The 23,062-nt window shown below is 48.2% G+C and overlaps 1 protein-coding gene across 7 annotated transcripts in view; it reads right to left on the bottom strand.

Moving 5' to 3' along the window:
- LOC145352695 (papilin-like) overlaps positions 1 to 9,287 on the bottom strand; it is a 201,368-nt gene extending 192,081 nt beyond the window's left edge. For all 7 annotated transcript variants that reach the window (XM_080202920.1, XM_080202919.1, XM_080202921.1 and 4 more), the window contains exon 1: positions 9,068 to 9,287. In XM_080202920.1, the coding sequence (XP_080059046.1) occupies positions 9,068 to 9,127 (60 nt within the window). In that variant the 5' untranslated portion in view covers positions 9,128 to 9,287. The remainder of the gene's footprint in view (positions 1 to 9,067) is intronic.
- Positions 9,288 to 23,062: the final 13,775 nt, after the last annotated feature.

Raw genomic sequence — 23,062 nt, 5'->3', positions numbered from 1 at the left:
ATACAAAACTCCACCTTTGTTCCCCAGCACAAGTGTTTGGAAGCTGATTGATAATTGTTCAGGATGAGACACACTCAAATACCATGCTAGTTCAGCTGTGGTTTGGGCATCATCTAGGCTGACACTCCAGTACTGTGTTCATCGAATCCACACAGTGCAGGAGGTCATTCAGTCTACACCAACACTACGACTGAGCATCTTATCCAGGCCCACCCCTACCCAATCCCTGTAATCCACATATTTAACCCGCTAATCCCCGTGGGCAGCACAGTGGCACAGTGGTTAGCACTGCTGCTTCACAGCTCCAGGGACCTGGGTTCAATTCCCGGCTCGGGTCACTGTTTGTGTGGAGTTTGCATGTTCTCCTCGTGTCTGCAAGGGTTTTCTCCGGGTGCTCTGGTTTCCTCCCACAGTCCAAAGATGTGCGGGTTAGGTTGATTGGCTATCTAAAAGTGCCCCTTAATGTGTCCCGGGATGTGTATGTTAGGGGGATTAGCGGGTAAAATATGTACGGATATGGGGGTATGGCCTGGGTGGTATTGTGGTCGGTGCAGACTCGATGGGCTGAAGGGCCTCTTTCTGCACTGTAGGGTTCTATGATCTAACCTTGGGACACTAAGGGGCAATTTAGTACGGCCAATCAACGTAACCTGCACATCTTCACTCAGAGTGCTGCACTTTCCGAGATGACGTTTTGCAGATAAATGCCCTCGGGTGGCTGTGAAGTATCCCATAGCATTATTTTAAAGAGTGGTAGAGGAGTTCTCCTTGCTGGTCCGGCCAATACTCATCTCTCAATCAACACAGGAAAACAGGTGATCATCATGTGGTTGTCGAGCAGTGTTCATTCATCCTCTGTCGTAGCTTCTGCTACACAGGTGCAGACCCTGAGGTGCAGAAGCATGAGTTGCAAAGGTGCAGATACCACAACAGTGGATGAATGAACACCGCCCAACAATCACCAGGCAAGAGTGTTCTCTTCCTGTTGGGGAACACTTCAGCCTCACGGGCATTCGGCCTCTGATCTTCAGGTAAGCGTTCTCCAAGGTGGCCTCCACAACACATGATAGCGCAGAGTTGCTGAGCAGAAACTGAATGCCAAGTTCCGCATACACGAGGACAGCCTCAACATGGATCTTGGGTTCATGTCACACTATCTGTAACCCCCATTGCAAAATCTCACTAACTGGGTGAGACAGTACACATCTCTTTAACCTGTGCTTAACTCTCTCTCCACTCACCTTGTCTGTACTTTTAAGACTTGACTACCTGTAAAGACCCGCATTCCAACCATTATTTTGTAAATTGAGTTTGTCTCTTTATTCGCCCTGTTTGTGAATAGAACTCCCACTCATCTGACGAAGGAGCAGCAAACACTCCGAAAACTAGTGGCTTTTGCTACCAAATAAACCTGCTGGACTTTAACCTGGTGTTGTGAGACTTCTTACTGTATTTACTCTAGTCAGCATCTCCACATCACGTCCTACATTACAACAGTGGCAAACTGGGACTTGTTGGCAAAATGTTTTGAGGTTGGGGAGGTGTAGTGGCAAAGTGTTTAGTATTCCAGATCCACAGGGTAACACTCTGGGGACTTGGTTCGAATCCCACCACTACAGATGGCGGAACTTAACTAAACACATTAAAAGTTTAACGATGGCCATGAAACCATTGTTGATTGTCTTAAAAACCTATTTGTTTCATTAATGTCCTTTATGCCGTCCTTACCTGCTCTGGCCTACGTGTGTTTCTGGACCCACAGCAATGGAGTTGACTCCAAACTGCACCCTCTAGAGCCATTAGGGATGGGCACGAAATGCTGGCCCAGCCAGTGATGCCCACAACCCATAAAATAAAGGAAGAGCTTTTGAACTGCATGTTTATTCTTTCGATAAACCTTCCTGCAGTAATCTGCAACGTGAGCGCTGCTGTCATTGCGTGCCTTTCCTAACCAGACTCACTCACTCAGTCTGACTCTGACGATCCAAATGTCATCAAAGAGTGGAAAGTAGGGACCAAACCTCATCTGCGTAGCATCAATTGTGGAAACTAAAACTCTCAGCTAAAAATATCTCAGTATAACACAAATAATCCACAACATTCATTAGTTTTAAGAAACCAGCCAGGCTGTGTTGCGATCAAATGCTCCTAGATCTTATTTAGATTGGATAATGTGCTAATTAACACAGGATATCAGGACTTACAGGTCTCAAGGGGAGTGTCGATTCTGACCATTAATTCAGCTCAGGGTCAATAAGAATTCTTATCAAAACCATGGTGAATGCAGTCCCAAGGTGTCAGCACATTGCCAACCCATAATTAAAGGGAACAAATACAAAGAAGCATTGCGATCAAAGGCTTCTGATCTGGAGAGATGAGAGCAGTTTGGAACAGCCCTAAGACTATGACCTGCATAATTAAACCATATCTGTAAAAATACACTCTGCAGTGCAGAAGAAAGGCTTTTTATTATTTTGTTGTACTTTCTCACCATCCCACAATCCATAAGTAGCATCAAGACAAATGAATAAAAAAGCTGGGAGGAGGGCAGCCTTCACGAGAGAGAGATTATAAGCACAAAACCGAGAGGGCACTGGATGTACAGGACAGGACTGGAGAGTGTGGGTGATTACACGAATAGAAAGCATGAGTGACATTGCAGGAATAAAGGACACAGTGATTAAAGGATTACACAGCAGGAATAGAGAGCACGGTCGATTATAGAACTAGAATAAAGACCACATAGAGGTAAGTACAGAGCAGGAATAGAGAGCACATGTGATTACAGGACAGAAATCTCACGGGATCCAGGGTGAGGCGTCTAAATGGATACAAAATTCGCTTCAGGGTGGTTGTAGAGGGTTGTTTTTCAAACTGGAGGCCTGTGACCAGCAGTGTGCCTCAGAGATCAGTGCTGGGTCCACTGTTATTTGTCATTTGTATTAATGATCTGGATGAGAACATAGGAGGCATGGTTAGTAGGTTTGCAGATGACACCAAGATCGGTGGCATAGTGTACAGTGAAGAAAGTTATCTCCGATTGCAACCGGATCTTGATCAATTGGGCTGACAGATGGCAGATGGAGTTTAATTTAGACAAATACATTTTGGTAGATTGAACCAGAGCAGGACTTACTCAGTTAATTATAGGGCATTGGGGAGAATTACAGAACAAAGAGATCATAGCTCCTTGAAAGTGCAGTCACAGGTGATCAGAGTGATGAAAAAGGCATTCGGCATGCTTTGTTTCATCGGTCAGAACATTGAATACAGGAGTTGGGACGTCTTGTTAAAGTTGTACAAGACATTGGTACGGCCACACTTGGAATACTGTGTGCAATTCTGGTCACCCTATTATAGAAAGCACATTATTAAACTAGAAACAGTGCAGAAAAGATTTATTAGGATGCTACCAGGACTTGATGGTTTGAGTTATAAGAAGAGGCCGGATAGACTGGGACTTTTTCCTCTGGGGTGCTGGAGGCTGAGAGGTGATCTCATAGAGGTCTATAAAATAATGAGCGGCACAGATCAGCCAGATAGTCAATATCTTTTCCCAAAGGTAGGGGAGTCTAAAACTAGGGGGCAAAGGTGAGAGGAGAGATACACAAAACTGTCCAGAGGAACAGTCTTTTCACACAGAGTGCGTGGAACAAGCTGCCAGAGGTAGTAGTAGAGGTGGATACAATTTTGTGTTTTAAAAAGCATTTAGATGGTTACATGGGCACGATAGGTATAGAGGGATATGGGACAATTGGGATTAGCTTAGGGTTTTAAAAATAGGGTGGCATGGACAAGTTGGGCCGAAGGGCCTCTTTCCATGCTGTAAACCTCTATGACTCTAAATGTGTCCAAAGATTTTTTGAAATTTTATTAGTGTCACGAATAGACTTTCAGTAACGCTGCAATGAAGTTACTGTGAAAATCCCCTAGTCGCCTGTTTGGGTGCACTGTGGGAGAAGTTAGCATGGCCAATGCACCTAACCAGCACATCTTTCAGACTTTCAGGAGGAAACTAGAGCACCCGGAATAAGCCCATGCACACAAGGGGAGACGTGCAAACTCCGCACAATGACCCAAGCAGGTCCCGGGCTCTGTGAGGCAGCAGTGTTAACCACAGAGCCACTGCTCTCATTTCTCCAGATCATGAGCCTTTGACTGAAATACTTCCTTGGCAGTTCCAGCACTTGATCTTTGGCCCACACAGACAATTATCCGAGCCTGAATTACAGTCATAGAGCCACAGAGGTTTACAGCATGGAAACAGACCCTTCGGCCCAACTTGTCTATGCTGCCCTTTTTTTCAAACCCCTAAGCTAATCCCAATTGCCCGCATTTGGCCCATATCCCTCTATACACATCTAGCCATGAAACTATCTAAATGCTTTTTAAGAGACAAAATTGTACCTGTCTCTACTGCTACCTCTGGCAGCTTGTTCCAGACACTCACCACCCTTTGTGAAAAAATTGCCCCTCTGGACACTTTTGTATCTCTCCCCTCTCATCTTAAACCTATGCCCTCCATTTTTGGACTCCCCTATCTTTGGGAAAAGATATTGACTATCTACCTTATCTACGCCCCTCATTATTTTATAGATGTCTATAAGGTCATCTCTCAGCTTCCCATGCTCCAGAGAAAAAAGTCCCAGTCTATTCAGCCTCTCCTTACAACACAAACCCTCAAGTCCCGGTAGCATTCTATTAAATTTTTTCTGCAGTCTTTCTAGTTTAATAATATCCTTTCTATAATACGATGACCAGAACTGTACACAGTATTCCAAGTGTGGCCTTACCAATGTCTTGTACAACTTCAACAAGACGTCCCAACTCCTCTATTCAATGTTCTGACTGATGAAACCAAGCATGCCGAATGTCTTCTTCACCACTCTGTCCACCTGTGACTCCACTTTCAAGGAGCTATGAACATGTACCCCTAGATCTCTTTGTTTTGTAACCCTCCCCAATGCCCTACCATTAACTGAGTAAGTCCTGTCCTGGTTCAATCTACCAAAATGCATCACCTCACATTTGTCTAAACTGAACTGCATCTGCCATTCATCAGCCCATTGGCTCAATTGATCGGGATCCCCTTGCAATCGGAGGTAACCTTCTTCACTGTCCACTACGCCACCAATATTGGTGTCATCTGCAAACTTACTAACCATGCCTCCTATATTCTTATCCAAATGTTAAAATGAATGACAAATAACAGTGGACCCAGCACTGATCCCTGAGGCACACCGCTGGTCACAGGCCTCCAGTTTGAAAACCTCTACAACCATCCTCTGGCTTTTGTCAAGAAGCCAATTTTGTATCGATTTAGATACCTCACCTTGGATCCCTGGGGTTATTGTTTAGTTCTCAATCACTGAGTAAACTGTACAGTTCCATTACACCTCTTTGAGTAATGAGTGCGATGAGTTCTGTACTCAGTGGACTACCACTGCACATTTATCTGATATCAGCACTATTCTAGTTTGCAAATATGGAAAATACTTTTTTTACCTCCAACATTACTAGAAACCCCAGGTTTAATCTCTTTCTGAAGGATGCTGTCTTAAAAATCCTACTTGAGTGAAGCAACAGTGTGATGCCTCGGGTATTGGTGCAGAGTGAGAAATGTTAAGCTCCAGTGCAAAATTGAGTATACAGGAGTATACTGGCAATCTGACAGTGATTGGGCAGAATCTTCAGTAGATTGGCAAAGTCCCTGAAATCCCAAATAACCTCCAATAACTTGTCAATCAGCTGGCACAGATCAGTCCAGTCATTCCACAAAATACTTCAAGTTTTTATACTGCATCAGTGCTGGCTCTCTTGTCAACCCAAAATTACACTCTAAACCTGCCTTCTTTGCCATTGTATCAGCTAACTGGAAACATTATTTGTTGCTTTTACCCCACTTTGCTTCCTTTTACCTGGCTTGTTGTATAACTGTTACTTTAGTTTGCATTAATCTCACTTGGTGCTGTCTGTTCACCCGCTCAATTTATACAAAGGTTTAGGGACAGGGGTGAGTACTGTTAAGTCCCCCAGAGGAGAGGGTCATGCTTGGGCAAGTCCCTGGCAGAGTATTCCAGGAGGTGGTGCCAGTTTGAGCTGCTGTTGGGGAGGTCCAGTGTTGAGATTCCACTTCTCCTTGTTTGTGGGAGATCAGTTTTAATTTATTTTTTAAATTGAGGCACACTTTAAAAGGACACTGTGGTCTCATGAAAGCTATGGTTGCTTGCATGGCAGGCCAGCTCGATGTCACGGAACCTGTTCCAGGTGAGAAAAGCCAGAAGTGAAGCCAGCCAGACTACACATCACTTCTCCAGCCTAATTTGACACTTAGTCAAAAAATTATAACATTCTTCTCCAAATTCCTCCGCATCCAAGACTCTGCTACCAGTCCAGTCCCTCAGTCCAAGTGGATGTGCTCTTCCTCTCCAGTGGTGCCCATCTGTTGACTCTGTACATCCAGGAGGCTAAATAAATGTCCCTGAGCCTCAGTGACTCTTTGTCACAAGGACCCACAGGCACCTCTGATCAGTTTTCAGTAATACTCCTTTATTAGTGATCCTGTTTCTCCATGTGATGCCCTGAATCTTAGTAGGCAACACTGGTGAAAGACATCCAACTTTCATGCACCTTTACTCTTCCCTTCCAGTAACTTGGGATGCAGTATATGTCTTTGGAGATAGCTGGGATGCTGTACTGTCTTGCAACATACCAGAATGACTGCTGATGGATGTCACAGAAACTCTAGGATCTGCTCTATGATGTTCCTGAGCATGAAGATCTTGCAGCATGAGTTACCCACTCTGTCCAATCCTCTCATAATCTTACAGACTTCTATCAGGTCGCTCCTCAACCTCCATCGTTCCAGTGAGAACAAACCAAGTTTCTCCTACCTCTCTTCGTAGCTAAAGCCCTCCATACCAGGCAACATACTGGTAAATCTTTTCTGCAGCCTCTTCAAAGCCTTCTGGTAGTACAGTAACCAGAATTGAACATTATATTCCAAGTGCAGCCTAACTTAGGTTCTATAAAACTGCAACATGACTTGCCAATTTTTAAACTCAATGCCCTACCCAATGAAGGCAAGCATGCTGTATGCCTTCTTGACTACCTTCTCCACCTGCTTTGCCCATGTACCTGTACACCCAGATCCCTCTGCCTATCAATACTCTTAAGGGTTCTGCCATTTATGGTATATTTCCCAACTATGTTAGACCTTCCAAAATGCATTACCTCACATTTGTCTGGATTAAACTCCATCTGCCATCTCTCCGCCCAAGTCTCCAATCAATCTATATCCTGCTGTATCCTCTGATGGTTCTCATCGCTATCCACAAATCCACCAACCTTTGTATCATCCGCAAACTTATTTATCAAACCAGTTATATTTTTCTCCAAATCATTTATATATATTTCAAACAGTAAAGGTCCCAATACTGATCCCTGAGGAACGTCACCTGTCACAGCCCCCCCATTCAGAAACTCCCCTTTTCACTGCTACCCTCTGTCTTCTTTGACCGAGCCAGCTTTATATCCACCTTGCCAGTTCACTTCTGATCCTGTGCGACTTCACCTCCTGCATCAGTCTGCCATGACAGACCTTGTCAAAGGGTAGCAAGGATAATCTTTATCCTTACTGAAGTCCATGTACACGACATCCACTGCCCTACCCTCAATCATCTTTGTCACTTCCTCGAAAAACTCCATCAAGTTAGTGAGGCACAACCTCCCCTTCACAAAACCATGTTGTCTCTCACTAATACGTCCACTTATTTCCAACTGGGAATAAATCCTGTCTCAAAGAATCCTCTCCAATAATTTCCCTACCACTCATGTAAGACTCACCAACTTGTAATTACCTGGATTATTCTTGCTACCCTTCTTAAACAAAGGAACAACATTGGCTATTCTCCAATCCTCTGGGACCTCCCCTGTAATGATGTGGAGATGCCAGCATTGGACTGGGGTAAACACAGTAAGAAGTCTCACAAGAGCAGGTTAAAGTCCAACAGGTTTATTTGGTAGCAAAAGCCACTACTTTCGGAGCACTGAAGGAGCAGCACTCCGAAAGTAATGGCTTTTGCTACCAAATAAACCTGTTAGACCTTAACCTGGCATTGTGAGACTTATTACTGTGTTTACCTCTCCTATAGCCAGTGAGGATACAAAGATTTCTCTCAAACCCCCAGCAATTTCCCCCCTTGTCTTTCTTGGTATTCTGGGTTATATCCCATCAGGCTCTGGGGACATGTCCACCTTAATGTTTCTCAAGAACCTCAATACCTCCTTTTTTATTTTAACATGACTCAAACTATCTACACACTCTTTCCCAGACTCATCATCCACCAAGTCCTTCGCTTTGGTGAATACTGATGCAAAGTACTCATTTAATACCTCGCCCATTTCTCCTGGCTCCACACATCGATTCCCAGCCCTGGGAGGGAAGACACGGCGAGGGCTGGGGCTAGAAGAGTTGGGGTTCGAGAGATTGGGACTGGTGGAGAGCCTGGGATGGGCAATGGTGTTGATATGTTGTAGCTTGCGATCCTTAACAATTTTCTCTTTTTGTTTCAGATTCCAGCATCCGCAGTAATTTGCTTTAATCCAGTCTTTAAACCATAGAGGTTGGGCATTAACCACACAACTAGAAAGTGTGTGCAGACATAAAATACTACACTTTCACATCTTGCACTAATCCGAACACCAAGTTCCTGGGTAGTTGCCCCTTTATATTTACTTTATTGTGAAACTACAGGAAGCCCAAGACATGACTTTTCAGACACTATTCAATAACAAGAATCACTTTTTAAGACACTTTCAGGCTATGACCCATACACAAAGTAATCTCTTTTAAAATCTAAAATACTCAACATTCAATCATTTACAATATTTTTATTTGCATTACATCCTCATAACAAACAAGTTTGTAGCAGTGACATTACATTTGTAATCTTAGAACCTCTCTCAGGGTCCCCATTCACTTGAAATGACAAGAATGGCCCTGATTTGCAGTAAACTGAAGAGGATTTTACTTTACACACATATTTAATACAAAGGTAGTACTTACATAGGAGCCTGATAATAATGCCAATATCTGCACAGTGACCAGAAACACTGAAACCTTCATAATTTTTCAGAGCTGCCTGGGAAGGAGCAATACACGAAACCTGCACAGTGGTGCTGGTGCATTGACAGGCAGCGGGCAGTTGGACGAGTCTCACTACTCCATTCAATCTGCTCCATACACACTGCGCTGCAGCTCCACTACTAAAGCTGCCTGTGCGAGCCTGCTGCTGGCGGAGGGAGATCCCGGCGATGCGGTCCAGCGGAAGGAGCTCACGGGAGTGTCGGTGATGCGGTCCAGCTTCTCTCTCCTCCCACCGGAAGTCCCTTCAGTTGAGGTTTAGCTGCGGGAGGAGAAGCTTTGGGAGTTAGAATAGAGAGGGGAGGGAATAAAGAGAAAGAGAGAGGGGAGTATAGATGATAGGAAAGGGGGGGAGGTAGGAGGATGGAGGGAAGGGGGTAGTGAGATAGGAGAGGGGAAAAACAGAGGGAAACATAGTGGAGTAGAAAACAGTTTGAGAAGATTACAGACGGGCAGATAGAAAGGAGGGGGGAATTTAGTTTATAAGTTTATTTACCAGCGTCACAAATAAGCTGACATTAACACTGCAATTATTGTGAAAATCCCCTAGCTGCCACGCTCTGGCACCTGTTTGGGTACACTGAGGGAGAATTTAGCATGGCCAGTGCATCTAACTAGCACAACTTTTGGTCTGTGTGAGAAAACCAGGGCACCCAGAGGAAACCTGTGCAGGCACAGGGGGAACATGCGGATTCTGCACAGACAGTAACCCAAGCCAGGAATCAAACCCAGGTCCCTGGCATTGTGAGGCAGCAGCGCTAACCACAGAGAGATAGAAGGATAAAGACAGGCGGATAGAGTCAGGATAGGATACAGGGTCAGACTTCTCATTCAATGAGCTATCATTGGTTGCCCTTATCAATCCTCACAGGCACCACCCTTGCTCATTTGAAAGTGAACAGATTTTTCATTATCCAATTGGATGACTCTTGGTTGTCAATCAACAGTCAAGGAATAGTTAGATAGAACAGATGAATGTGCAGCTAAGAAGCTGATGTAAGGGGCAGCTGTTTACAAACCTACCTCCACTCACCTGATGAAGGAACAGCACTCCGAAAACTCATGACTCCAAATCAACCTGTTGGACTTAACCTGATGTTGTGAGAATTCTTATTGTGCTCACTCCAGTCTAATGCCGGTATCTCCACATCTTGGTCATAGAAGACAGAGTGTTTTTCAGAATGGAGATCTGTAGCTAATGGGATTCCATAGGGATCAGTGCTGGGACCTCTGTTGTTTGTAGTATATATAAATAATCTGGAGGAAAATGTAGGTTGATTAGTAAGTTTGCAGATGACACGAAGATTGGCAGAATTGCTGATAGTGCCGAGGATTGTCAGAGGTACAGAGAAACATAGAAGATAGGAGCAGGAGGTGGCCATTTGGTCCTTCAAGCCTGCTTCACCATTCATAGAATCACAGAAACTCTACAGTACAGAAAGAGGCCATTGAGTCTGCACCGACCACAATCCCATCCAGGCCCTATCTCCATATCCCTGCATATTTTACCCACTAATTCCTCTAACCTATGCATCTCAGGACACTAAGGGGCAATTAGCCTGGCCAATCAACCTAACCTGCACATCTTTGGACTGTGGGAGGAAACCGGAGCACCCGGAGGAAACCTCGCAGACGTGAGGAGAATGTTACGAATGTCTGTGGAGTTTGCACAATCATGGCTAAACATCCAACTCAATAACCTAATCCTGCTTTTTTCCCATGACCCTTGATTGCATTCACCCCAAGTGCTATATCCAGCTGCCTGTTAAATACATTCAATGTTTTGGCATCAACTAGCTCCCGTGGTAATGAATTCCACAGGCTCACCACTCTAAAGGTGAAGAAATGTCTCCTCATCTCTGTCCTAAATGGTCTACTCTGAATCCTCAGACTGTGACCCCAGGTTCTAGACTCCCCCACTATTGGGAATATGCTCCCTGCATCTACCCTGTCTCATTCTGTTAAAATTTTAAAGGCTCTGAGATCCCCCCCTCATTCGTCTGAACTCCAGCGAAAACAATTCTAACCTAGTCAATCTCTCCCCATACATCAATCCCACCATTCCCAGAATCAGCCTGGTTAACCTTCACTGCACTCCCTCGAGAGCAAGAACATCCTTCCTCAGAAAAGGAAACCAAAACTGCACACAGTACTCTAGGTGTGGCCTCACCAAGGCCCTGTATAATTGCAACTATGATGTAGAGATGCCAGCATTGGACTGGGGTAAACACAGTAAGAAGTCTCACAACACCAGGTTAGAGTCCAACCAGTTTATTTGATAGTAAACATAGATAAACAATTGACATAGATAGGGATGCAAGACTGGGCGGAGAAGTGGCAGATGGACTTCAATGCAGATAAAGGTGTAGTCGTTCATTTTGGCAGGTCCAATGGGATGAAGGAGTATAATATGAAGGGTAAGACTCTTAGCAGTGTAGAGGATCAGAAGGACCTTGGGGTCCAGGCCCAAAGGACTCTTAAATCGGCCTCACAGGTAGAGGATGTGGTTAAGAAGGCGTATGGTGTACTGGCCTTCATTAATCGAGGGATTGAGTTTAGCAGTCGGGAGATGATGCTGCAGCTTTATAAGACCCTGGTCAGACCCTGCTTGGAGTACTATGCTTAGTTCTGGTCGCCTCATTACAGGAAGGATGTGGAAGCCATTGAAAGGGTGCAGAGGAGATTTACAAGGACGTTGCCTGGATTGGGTGGCGTGCCTTATGAGGATAGGTTGAGGGAGCTCGGTCTTTTCTCCTTGGAGAGAGGAAGGATGAGAGGTGACCTGACAGAGGTGTATAAGATGTTGAGTGGTAATGATCGGGTTGATTCTCAGAGGCTATTTCCCAGGGCTGAAATGGTTGCTGCGAGAGGACACAGGTTTAAGGTGCTGGGGAGCAGGTACAGAGGAGATGTCAGGGGTAAGTTTTTCACTCAGAGAGTGGTGGGTGAGTGGGATCGGGTGTCATCAGTGGTGATGGAAGCGAATTCGTTACGATCTTTTAAGAGACTTCTGGATGAGTACATGGGATTTAATAGGATTGAGGGTTATAGGTAGACCTGGTAGGTAGGGATATGATCAGCGCAACTTGTGGGCCGAAGGGCATGTTTGTGCTATAGTGTCTATGTTCTATGTTCTAATCTCACAAGCTTTTGGAAACTGTTCCTTCGTCAGATGTGTGGAAGGTTCAGATCAGAGAAGGGTGTATAAAGTCACACACAGTTTAAAGTATACTGATTAGAATGCAAGTCTTTGCAGCTAACATGCTATTCAAGTCTTAAAGATGCAGACAATGTGAGTGGAGAGAGCATTAGGCAAAGGTTAAAGAGATGTGTATTGTCTCCAGACAGGACAGTAAGTGAGATTTTACAAGCCCAGGTAAGTCATGGGGGTTACAGATAGTGCAACATGAACGCATGCAAACTTTGAGATGTTACATTTTGTTCGCTCATCTAACTCATTATATTGTGAATAGCTGGGGTCCCAGCACCGATCCCTGTGGCACCCCATTAGTTACTGCCTGCCAATTTGAAAAGCACCTATTAATTCCTATTTTTTGTTTCCTCTCTGTCAACTAGTTTTCTAGCCATCTCAATACTCTTCCCCCAATGATAATCTTTTATGCGGGACTTTGTCAAACGCTTTCTGAAAGTCCAAATATACCACATCAACTGGTTCTCCCTTGATAACTCTATTAGTTACATCTTCAATGAATTTCAACAGATTTGTCAAGCATGATTTCCCCTTCCTAAATCCATGCTGACTCTGTCTGATCCTGCCACTACTTTCTAAATGCTCTGCTATAAAGTCCTTGATAATGGACTTGAGAATTTCCCCACTACCGATGTTTGGCTTACTGGTCTAGAACTCCCTGTTTTCTCTCTGTCTCCCTTTTTGAATATTGAAGTGACATTCACCACCCTCCAATCTGCAGGGTTGTTCCAGAGTTTACAGAATCCTGGAAGATGACTACCAATGCATCCATTATTTCTAGGGCCACTTCCTTAAGTATTCTGGGATGTAGATTATCAGGCCCTGGAGATTTATCTGCCTTTAATCCCATCAATTTTCCCAGCACCATTTCTCTACTAATACTGATCTCCCTCAGTTCTTCCCTCTCACTAAATCTTGCATTTCCCAACATTTCTTTTGTGAAGACAGAACCAAAGTATGTATTCAGTTGGTCAGCTGTTTTTTTGCCCCCTATTATACATTCCCCCATTTCTGTCTGCAGGGGACCTATATTTGTCTTCACCAACCTCTTTCTCTTCACATATTTATAGAAACTCTTAATGTTTGTCTTTATGTTCCCTGCAAGCTTCCTTTCACATTGTATTTTTCCCCCTCCTACTCAATCCCTTTGTCCTTCTTTGCGGAATATAACGGGCTATAGGTAGATTGGAGACTTGGGCGCAGAAATGCCAGATTGAATTTAATCTGGACGAATGCGAGGTGATGCATTTTGGAGGATCAAATATAGATATGAATTATACTGTAAATGGCAGAATACTTAGGAACATTAATATACTGAGAGATCTGAACTTGCAGGTACACTGTTCCCTAAAAGCAGCAACACAGATGGCCAAGGCGATTAAGAAGGCATATGGTATGCTTGCCTTCATCAGCCAGGGCATTGAGTACAGGAGTTGGGAAATCATATTGCAGCTCTATAAAACCTTGGTTAGGCTGCATTTGGAGTATCGCATGCAGTTCTGGCCACCATATCATCAGAAGGACATGGAAGCTTTGAAGAGAGTGTAAAGAAGGTTCACCAGGATGTTGCCTGGTTTAAGAGGTTGAATAAACCAGGATTGTTTCCACGGGAAAGACGGAGGCTGAGGGGAGACCTGATAGAGGTCTACAAAATTTGAGAGGCATAGACAGGGTGGATAGCCAGAAGTTTTTTCCAAGGGTGGAAGTGTCAATTACAATCACAGGTTCAAGTTGAGAGGGGGAAAGTTTAAGGAAGATGTGTGAGGGAGGTTTTTCATGCAGAGAATGGTGGGTGCCTGGAACAGACTGCCAGAGGAGATGGTGGAAGCTGGTACATTAGCAACATTTAAGAGACATCTGGATGGGTACATGAATAGTGAAGAAATAGAGGGATATGGACCAAGTGAGGACAGAAGGTTTTTTTCTTTAGTTCGTTCACCATGATTGGCATAGGCTTGGAGGGCCAAAGGGGTGTTCCTGTGCTGTACTTTCCTTTGTTCAGGTTTAGGAAGCTAAAATTGGACAGGGTTCATGAAGGATACAAAGAAAGCAGGGAATGAAGAGAGCAAGAAATGAACTTGGCAAATAGGGTTAAAGAGAATCCCAAGACATTTAGCTTCCTAAACCTTACATCTGCTTTTTACCTTTTGACTACAAACTTCCTTGTCATCTATGCGTCCCTTACTTTACCATCTTTGTCCTTCCTCCTTCCTGGAACATGCTGGTCCTGAATTCTGATCAGTAGATCTTTAAACGACTCCTTCGTGTCAAATGTGGGCTTGCCCAATATCAGCCAAACAAGGGAAAGTACAACCCCTCCACAGAGACATCGCTGGCCTCATTGCTGCCCCCCCCCACCCTCACTGTCTCCCCCCACAGACAGACATGGCTGTCTGCTCACTTAATGCCCCCATGGATCAGGATAATGCGGGTACGCAATCCCTCCATCCCTTGAACATAGAATCCCTACAGTTCAGAAGGAGCCATTCAGCCATCAAGTCTGCACCGACAATAATCCCTCTCAGCCCTTATCCCCGTAACCCTGCATACTTAACCCGCTAATTCCCCTGGGGTCAATAATGGCCAATCAACCTAACCCACACATCTTAGGACTGTGGGAGGAAACCGAAGCGTCTGGAGGAAACCCACGCAGACACAGGGCAAACGTGGAAACTCCACACAGACAGTGAACCAAGCCGGGGATTGAACCCGGGTCCCTGGCGCTGTGAGGCAGCAGTGCTAACCACTGTGCCACCGTAACACCCCTAGAGGACATATTGTCCTCATTCCTGCCCTGCAGAGAACTAGCACTGTGCTGACATGCACAACCTCAGCTTGGGATCATTCCCTCTCTTGAATGGGAGCTTTGGGTATTCCACCCCCACAGGACATAGCAGCTGATCCATTAGGGGCCATGAGCATTGCCCCCCGGCCTCTCCAGACACAGCAGCCTATTGAATGGCAGTCAATCCCTGAGGGATGGATGATACTCAATGAAATGCAACCTTCCAAATCTCTCACAAGGCTCTTGACTGGCCATACTCAATGCACCTGCACTTCCTTAATACTGCTGAGTGATAGTGTACTGCACTGTCTGTGCATTGCAGTTGGAATTGTGAAAACAAAATGGGATTTTGGTGAAGAGACTTCTGCCTCCCTGGAAGTTTCCAGGGAGGCAAAACCATCACCCCTGAACTTCAGCCACTGGGGAGTGCTGTCTCCTTGGGAGAGAGAGAGAGGAGCTGAGAGGACTGGTAGCCTTGGGCCTGGAGGCTCAGGGCCCAAATCCCAGCTGCAGGAGGGAGTTCAGTGTACAACAAGACAGGAAGAAAAATCAAAGGACTGAGTTATTAGGCTGCTGCCCTCACCCATTAAAGGTTTGTGCCTGCAAAGGAGGTGGGGTGGGGGTGGAGAGAAGAAAATCGTTTCCATCTACAGGAGTGGGGATGGGGGGGTGGTGAAGAAACCCTGGACCTTTTGCTGGACCCTTAGGGTTTAAAGTCCCTCCCCCCACCCAGTGCTGCTGCCCCCAACACCGGCACTCCCCTCTCCTCCTGACCTGGGGCACTAGCCCACCTCAGTGCCCCATCCCTTGTCCTCCCTTCTGCTCCTACATCCCCCTCTCTCCCTCTCTGACACCAAGGAGAGAGCACCAGGCCCACACCCACCCCACCCTCCCTCATTCTCTCTCTGACATCCCCCCCCCCCCCACCAAATACCAGGGCAGGGAACCACCTTCTCCACTATACCCACCCGCCCTTCCCTCTTTACCCCCTTTCTGTGTCTCCAGTAAAGGCCAAAGAGGCCCCACCCAACTCTCCCTCCATCCCTAAGGGAAAAAAAATTCCATCCGGACAGCCTCGGAGCGGGCATAGCACTCATGGCAACAATGTCATCATCGCCAATGGCAGGGCCTTCCAGGCCCACGTATGCAGGAGCAACAGCATCTGGAGACCCCACTGATCCCAAGGCCCTGCCACCCTTCTGTTTACTGACCAAACAGCTTGGGGTGAAGTGCTATGCCCACCTCTACATGACCATTGAGGGGTTGTTGGCTCCTCAGTCATTGTGGAGGCCTCAAAAATGTATGGCAAAGCCATATTTTTCCTGAAGGCTGAGTGGGTGGTTCACCTCGCCCTGGAAAAGGGGCTTACAGTGGGCAGGACTTTTCTGATGCTGGACTCTCTGGAGGCCACTGCCCAGAGGTCTTTCTGTCCAATAGCGTGTCCTTTATCCCCGTAGAGCTCGTCCTCCCCCACATCCATCGACTGGGGGAGGTCAGGTCAGGGGCGACCCTGATCCCGCTCAGCCTTCAGGATCCCACCTCAGACGTGTGTAATCCTTCAGGCGCCAGGTTTTTATCTGTCTGGCCCAGGCGGATTGCCTGGAGTCCCCTTCGATAGGACGATGTACTGGGTCTTCTGGTCCACAGATGGCGTGTGGTGCCATGCCTGTAAGGAGGTGAGGCACGTCCGAAAGAACTGCCCTGGCTCCAAGGCCACCAATCCCCACCCCAAGGCAGCCACAGTCAGCACCGCGGTCCCGTCTCTCCCCAGCGAAGTACCAACTGTCTCCCCGCAACTGCTACCTTGGCTGCCCGAGGGGCCAGAAGGCCACGAGATAAAAGAGGGGAACAGAATCCCAACTCCAACTATCCCAGTGACCCCAGCAGCCAGCACGGGGAAAAGAACATCTCCAGCACCCCCCCAATCCATCAACTGAGCCCGTTGATACCTGAGGATCCCGTGCTGGGCCCAGCGATGCATGTGCACCGGTTCCTGGGTCTGGGTGTGAGAGGGCACGCAACCCTGAGCAGGCAGAGAAAACATCCGCCCACCCTGGGAAGGGAAGGGAAAGCTCAAGGGGCGAGGCAGGAGGGAGAAGGGTAGAGTGCAAGGGGCATTGCCTGCCACCAGGATGCCCCTCAAGAAACGACACTACACCTCAGAGGAGGGGGACCCCACACACCTCCTACCCTAGCATGGAGGTGGTGGCACCCATGCCCCTCCCTCTCTCATACCATCCCACCCCCACCCGTTTTTGTGCCTTGTCCCTAGAATGGGGGCAAGAAAAAGAAACATAAAAATGAAAGACCTGCTGCCGTAATCCCCCAAGCGGGCCTCCCCGGGGCCTGGTGCGAGTGGGACCCCTGTGGTTCCATTTCACCCAGTCCAATTTAGCATCCTGGAGGAGTTTGTTTTCCGATCACTGGAGGACTGCAGCAGCACCCCGCTGTTTGGGTCCTTTAGTGGTGGTGGTGTGGAAGGCACCCCCTCCTTCTCTGTCCCAACATTTGACACTGGGCACCCCAGCTCTCTAACTGGAGGTCTGTCCTGACTTGTGGGGTGTCCCAGTGTCCCAAAGCAGGAGACTGAACCTCCACCACTCTCAGGCCCAAAAACTAGGGGGGAGCCCAGAGGGAACCCCTCCTACATCGATTCTGGGGCTGGGATTGAAGGGAAGCTGGGACTGGTTGGTGACTTTGTGCCGCCTGCCCTATGCACAGCGGCGGTAGACCCGGAGTTGGAGGGCGACTGCCCTGAGGAGGAGAGCTGCTCGGTGGTCCACCTGGAGCAAGGCAGGGGACTCTCTCGTGCCCCCCACCGAGTTGCCTCCTCATTCCTGCATAGGAGGCAGAGAGTGGGGGTCAATGGGTGCTATTCGGATTGGCGGTTGGTGACTAGTGGAGTGCCCCAGGGGTCGGTGCTGGGGCCTCAGCTATTTACCATTTATATAGATGATCTGGAGGAGGGAACCGAGTGTATGGTGTCAAAATTTGCTGATGACACCAAAATTGGTGGAACGGCAAATTGTGCGGAGGGTGTGGAGAGTCTACAGAAGGATCTAGATAGGCTGGGCGAATGGGCCAGGAACTGGCAAATGGAATTTAATGTTGGCAAGTGTGAGGTGGTCCACTTTGGTAGGAATAATGGTAGGAAGGATTATTACTTACATGGCAAAAAACTGCAGCAGGCGACGGTGCAGAGGGACCTCGGGGTCCTTGTGCATGAGTCACAAAAACCCAGATTGCAGGTGGTCAGGAAGGCGAATGGGATGCTGGCCTTCATAGCGAGGGGGATTGAATATAAAAGTAGGGAGGTCTTGCTGCAGCTGTATAGGGCATTGGTGAGGCCGCAGCTGGAGTACTGTGTGCAGTTTTGGTCGCCGCACTTATGCAAGGATATTTTGGCCTTGGAGGGAGTGCAGAGGAGGTTTACTAGGCTGATTCCGGAGTTGAGGGGGTTGAACTATGAGGAGAGGCTGAATAAACTAGGCTTGTACTCATTAGAGTTTAGAAGAATGAGGGGAGATCTCATTGAGACGTATAAGATGATGAATGGGATGGATAGGATAGAGATGGAGAGGCTCTTCCCGCTCAGAAAGGACAGTAGGACTAGGGGGCACAGCCTCAAGATAAAGGGGGGGGCGGTTTAGAACGGAGTTGAGGAGGAACTTCTTCACTCAAAGGGTGGTGAATCTCTGGAATTCTCTGCCCGTTGAAGTGGTGGAGGCTGCCTTGCTAAATACTTTTAAGACGCGGGTTGATGGGTTTTTGATAAGAGAGGGGATTAAGGGTTATGGGGAGAGGGCGGGAATGTGGAACTGTGACACGACAGATCAGCCATGATCTTATTGAATGGCGGGGCAGGCTCGAGGGGCTAGATGGCCTACTCCTGCTCCTATTTCTTATGTTCTTATGTTCCCAGGGGCCTTTGTAACACTCTGGTCGCCCTGACAACACCCAACTGGCCCTCGACTGTTGTTCAGACCTGGCACTGTTGATCCGGTCTGTGCAGCCTGCTCACAGGCAGTGCTGGGCCTGGATCACAAACAGCAGCCTCAGTTGTAAGGGTTCCTTACCGGCCTCATGGGAGAGCGGACTGGTGCATCTTGTGCCACCACTCCCTCAAACAATTAGTTAAGTGATGAATGGTGACGGGAGCACTAAGCTGCGGGTATGAAGGTGACCATAGCCAGCCTTAACATCAACAGCAGCGGTGAGCCACTCTGCAGGCTGCAGAACTTCTTGGCCGAGAAATATGCAATGTGCTTCCTGAAGAAGCCCACACCACCCGGGAGACAAAGTCCATTGGCTCCTGGGGTGGTGGTGGGGGGGGGTTGTCTACATAGCCATCTCACACTCGTGTCTAGTGGGGTGGCAATCTTGTTGACCCTGCATTTTCAGCTGGAGATCTTGGGGGTCAAGGAGCCTGAACCAAGCTGATTGCTTCACCTGACAGTCCACAAGGGGGCGTCATCATTCACTTCCTGATGTCCCAACCACTGGGCTGCAACAAACAACTTTTTACAAGAAAGTGTTCACTCATCTTGGCATTATCAAAGGGGGTGAATGCATTGTCCTCGGGGGAAGGGATTTCAGCTACCCCCTTGAGGCGTGGGACTGCACTGGCCTCTGGTTGCGCACCATGGTGGTGATGAAGTTGTGGGAGCTGCTTGGTGCCCATGACTTGATGGACATCTGGAGACATCTCCATCCTGGTCCCAGAACCTTCACATATGTGAGGCACAGAGCCAGAGCGTCCAGACTCGCCTGCCTCTACATTTCAAGGGCGTACGTGTCCGGCATCCCGTCAGCCTCTGTACAGCAGGTGCCATGCACAGACCACCACCTAATGGGAGTGGAATTGGTTCTGTCTCGCGAACGGGGGGATCCACTTACTGGCACTTTAACAAGCTGTTGCTGGAGGACAGGTGGTCCCTGGACTTGTTTCACTGTCTCTGGACCGGCTGGAGAAGGAAACGGGGAGGCTTCCCCTCCTTGAGGCTATGGTGGGCTAGACTCACATGCATACCTTTTGTCAGGATTACATGAGGGGTTTGACAAAGAGGCAGAAATCCAGGATCAAGGGGTTGGAGCAGGAGGTTTTCAACCTGGAGTCACGCTTCGATCAGCCCGATGCGGACCTGGCCCTGCGGCAGGAGTACAGGGAGAAGAAGGGCACGTTGCAAGAACTGCAACTCGTCTGGTCCTGTGGCACGAACGTGAGGTCGCGTCTCCAGTTCCATGTGGACCCAGACCATGACTCCACCTTCATCTACTCACTGGAATAAAGGTGGGTGAGCTGTTAGCAGCTGCTGGCCAATGACGGACCCCCAGTGTTGGATCCGGAGAGTATCAGGGCTATCGCCCTAAACTACTACTCTGCCCCCTTCTCTTTGGATCCATCTGGATGTTAAGAAACATAGTGGTATTATCGAAACATAGAAACATGTTTGTCCAGAGAACACCCTGAAGAACTCCTCAGTCAGCATGTCCAAACCCAGGGCTTTCCCCCTCGAGAGGCTGCCCAGGTCGCCGGCAGGATTGATGCTCCTATAAGCCTGGAGGATCTGTTCAGCGCGTTCGACAGCTTCTCGAGGGGGAAAGCCCTGGGACTGGATGGGCTGACCATGGTGTTCTTCAGGGTATTCTGGGACGTCCTGGGGGAGAGTCTTGCAACCGGGAAGAATCCCCTGTCTTGGCCCTGCTACCCAAGTAAGGGGATCTCCTCCTCCAGTCTCCCTCCTCAGCACGGACTGTAAAGTCTGTGTCAGGGCACTGTCAACACACCTTGGCTCTGTGTTGGACCACGTGATCCAACCTGTCCAGTCCGACATCATCCCAGGCCACCATCCATGATAACCTCCATCTGGTTCGGGACCTGACCCACCATTCCCAGGGGGCTGGTCGGTCGAGCACCCTTGACCAGCAGACGGTGTTCAACAGAGCGGATCACGAGGATTTGGGTTCAGGACGCATTTCACCTGTATCCAATTGCTGTACTTTGCCGCAGAATGCCTCATTAAAGTTAGTGGTCAACAACAGCGCCCCTTTGGTTTGGGAGAGGAGTACGTCAGGGCTACCCCTTGTCCGACCGACTGTATTTGATTTGCGTGGAGTTGTTCCTGCGCTTCTTGTGGAGGAGGTTGTCAGGTTTGACTCTGCGCAGGCCGGGCGTTGGGATGGTCCTGTTGGCTTATGTTGATGACACGCTCCTCGTGTTTACGGACCCGGCTGACTTGCAGAGGATGCTGCTGGGTCAGGCGGTGTACTCTACCGTGTCCTCCACCAGGAGGAACTGGGCCACGTGCTGCGGACTCCTGGTCAGTCCATGGCAAATGGGCCCCCTCCTGGAGGAGCTCAGGCCCTTCACCTGGAGCAGGACCAACCTCCTCTACTTGGGAGTCCATCTGCCTGAGGGCACAACTGATACCTTCCGTGCCTTCCCATTGGGCACTGCAGGGACATTATTGACTCCTTTAATCACATTTTAATTTGATGTTTTAAGTTTCCTTTCAGCTTTTTCTTTTGTTTCAGGCAGTCCCCCTCCTTTTAGGAAGCTGTCCTTTTTGAGTTGTCCAAAAGTTAGTCTGATTTTGTTGATTTCAGGTCCTGTGGCACGAACGTGAGGTCGCGTCTCCAGTTCCATGTGGACCCAGACCATGACTCCACCTTCATCTACTCACTGGAATAAAGGTGGGTGAGCTGTTAGCAGCGGCTGGCCAATGACGGACCCCCAGTGTTGGATCCGGAGAGTATCAGGGCTATCGCCCTAAACTACTACTCTGCCCCCTTCTCTTTGGATCCCAGGACATCCCAGAATACCCTGAAGAACACCATGGTCAGCCCATCCAGTCCCAGGGCTTTCCCCCTCGAGAAGCTGTCGAACGTGCTGAACAGATCCTCCAGGCTTATAGGAGCATCAATCCTGCTGGCGACCTGGGCAGCCTCTCGAGGGGGAAAGCCCTGGGTTTTTAATACAAAAAGATATCCCCTCATGCTGAGTGGCAGCATTGTGTGCACTGCAGTTGGAATTGTGAAAACAAAAAGGGATTTTGGTGATGGGACTTCTGCCTCCCTGGACCTGGACCACAGCTCCCCCTTCTTCTACTCACTGGAAAAAAGTGGATGACCCGTCAGCAGCTCCTTATGCTGCTGGGCGATCGACGGGTTCCCCATCTCAGATCCAGAGGGCATCGGGCGATTACCCGAAACTACTACACTGCCCTCTTCTCTGTGGATCTGTCCAGTGAGGATGCCCGCAGAGTTTTGTGGAAGGACCTACGGGACCTGGACAGTGCCAGCAGGCTTGATGCTTCTACGTGCCTGGAGGAGTTGACCAGCACCCTCGACAGCCTCCTGAGGGGGGAAAGCCCCGGAGTCGGATCGGCTGACCGTGGAGTCCTTCAGGACACCTTGGGCCATCCTGGGGAATGGCTACGCGGGGGTCCTGTGGAAGAGTCTTGAAACCAAGGAGATGCCCCTGTCTTGGCCCAGTTGACCTTAGCGAAGGACATCCCCAGAAGGTCCCCCTTCTTGGGCAGCAGGGCCATCATTGTCCTGCTGCTCAAGAAGGAGGATCTCCTCCTCCTAAAAAACTGGTGCCCGGTCTCCCACCTTAGCACAGACAGTAAAATCTTCACCAGGGCACTGTCAACACATCTTGGCTCTGTGCTGGACCACATGATCCACGCTGACTGGTCCTACACAGTCCGGGCCGCTCCATCCATGATAACCTTCATCTGGTCCAGGACCACTATTCCCAGAGAGCTGGTCTGTCGAGCATCTTCCTGTCCCTTGACTAGGAGAAGGCATTCAACATGGTGGATCATGAGCATTTGCTCGGAACTCTGCGAGCTTTCGGGTTTGGGACACATTTTGTCACCTGGATCCAAGTATTGTACTCCGCTGTAGGGTGTCTCAT

The sequence above is a fragment of the Carcharhinus amblyrhynchos genome, chromosome 14 (assembly GCF_965287045.1).
Source record: "Carcharhinus amblyrhynchos chromosome 14, sCarAmb.v2.hapA, whole genome shotgun sequence".
NCBI classification, from domain to species: Eukaryota; Metazoa; Chordata; class Chondrichthyes; order Carcharhiniformes; family Carcharhinidae; genus Carcharhinus; species Carcharhinus amblyrhynchos.
Note: the sequence above shows the minus strand (reverse complement) of the source record. Positions and strands in the feature narration are given on the sequence as shown.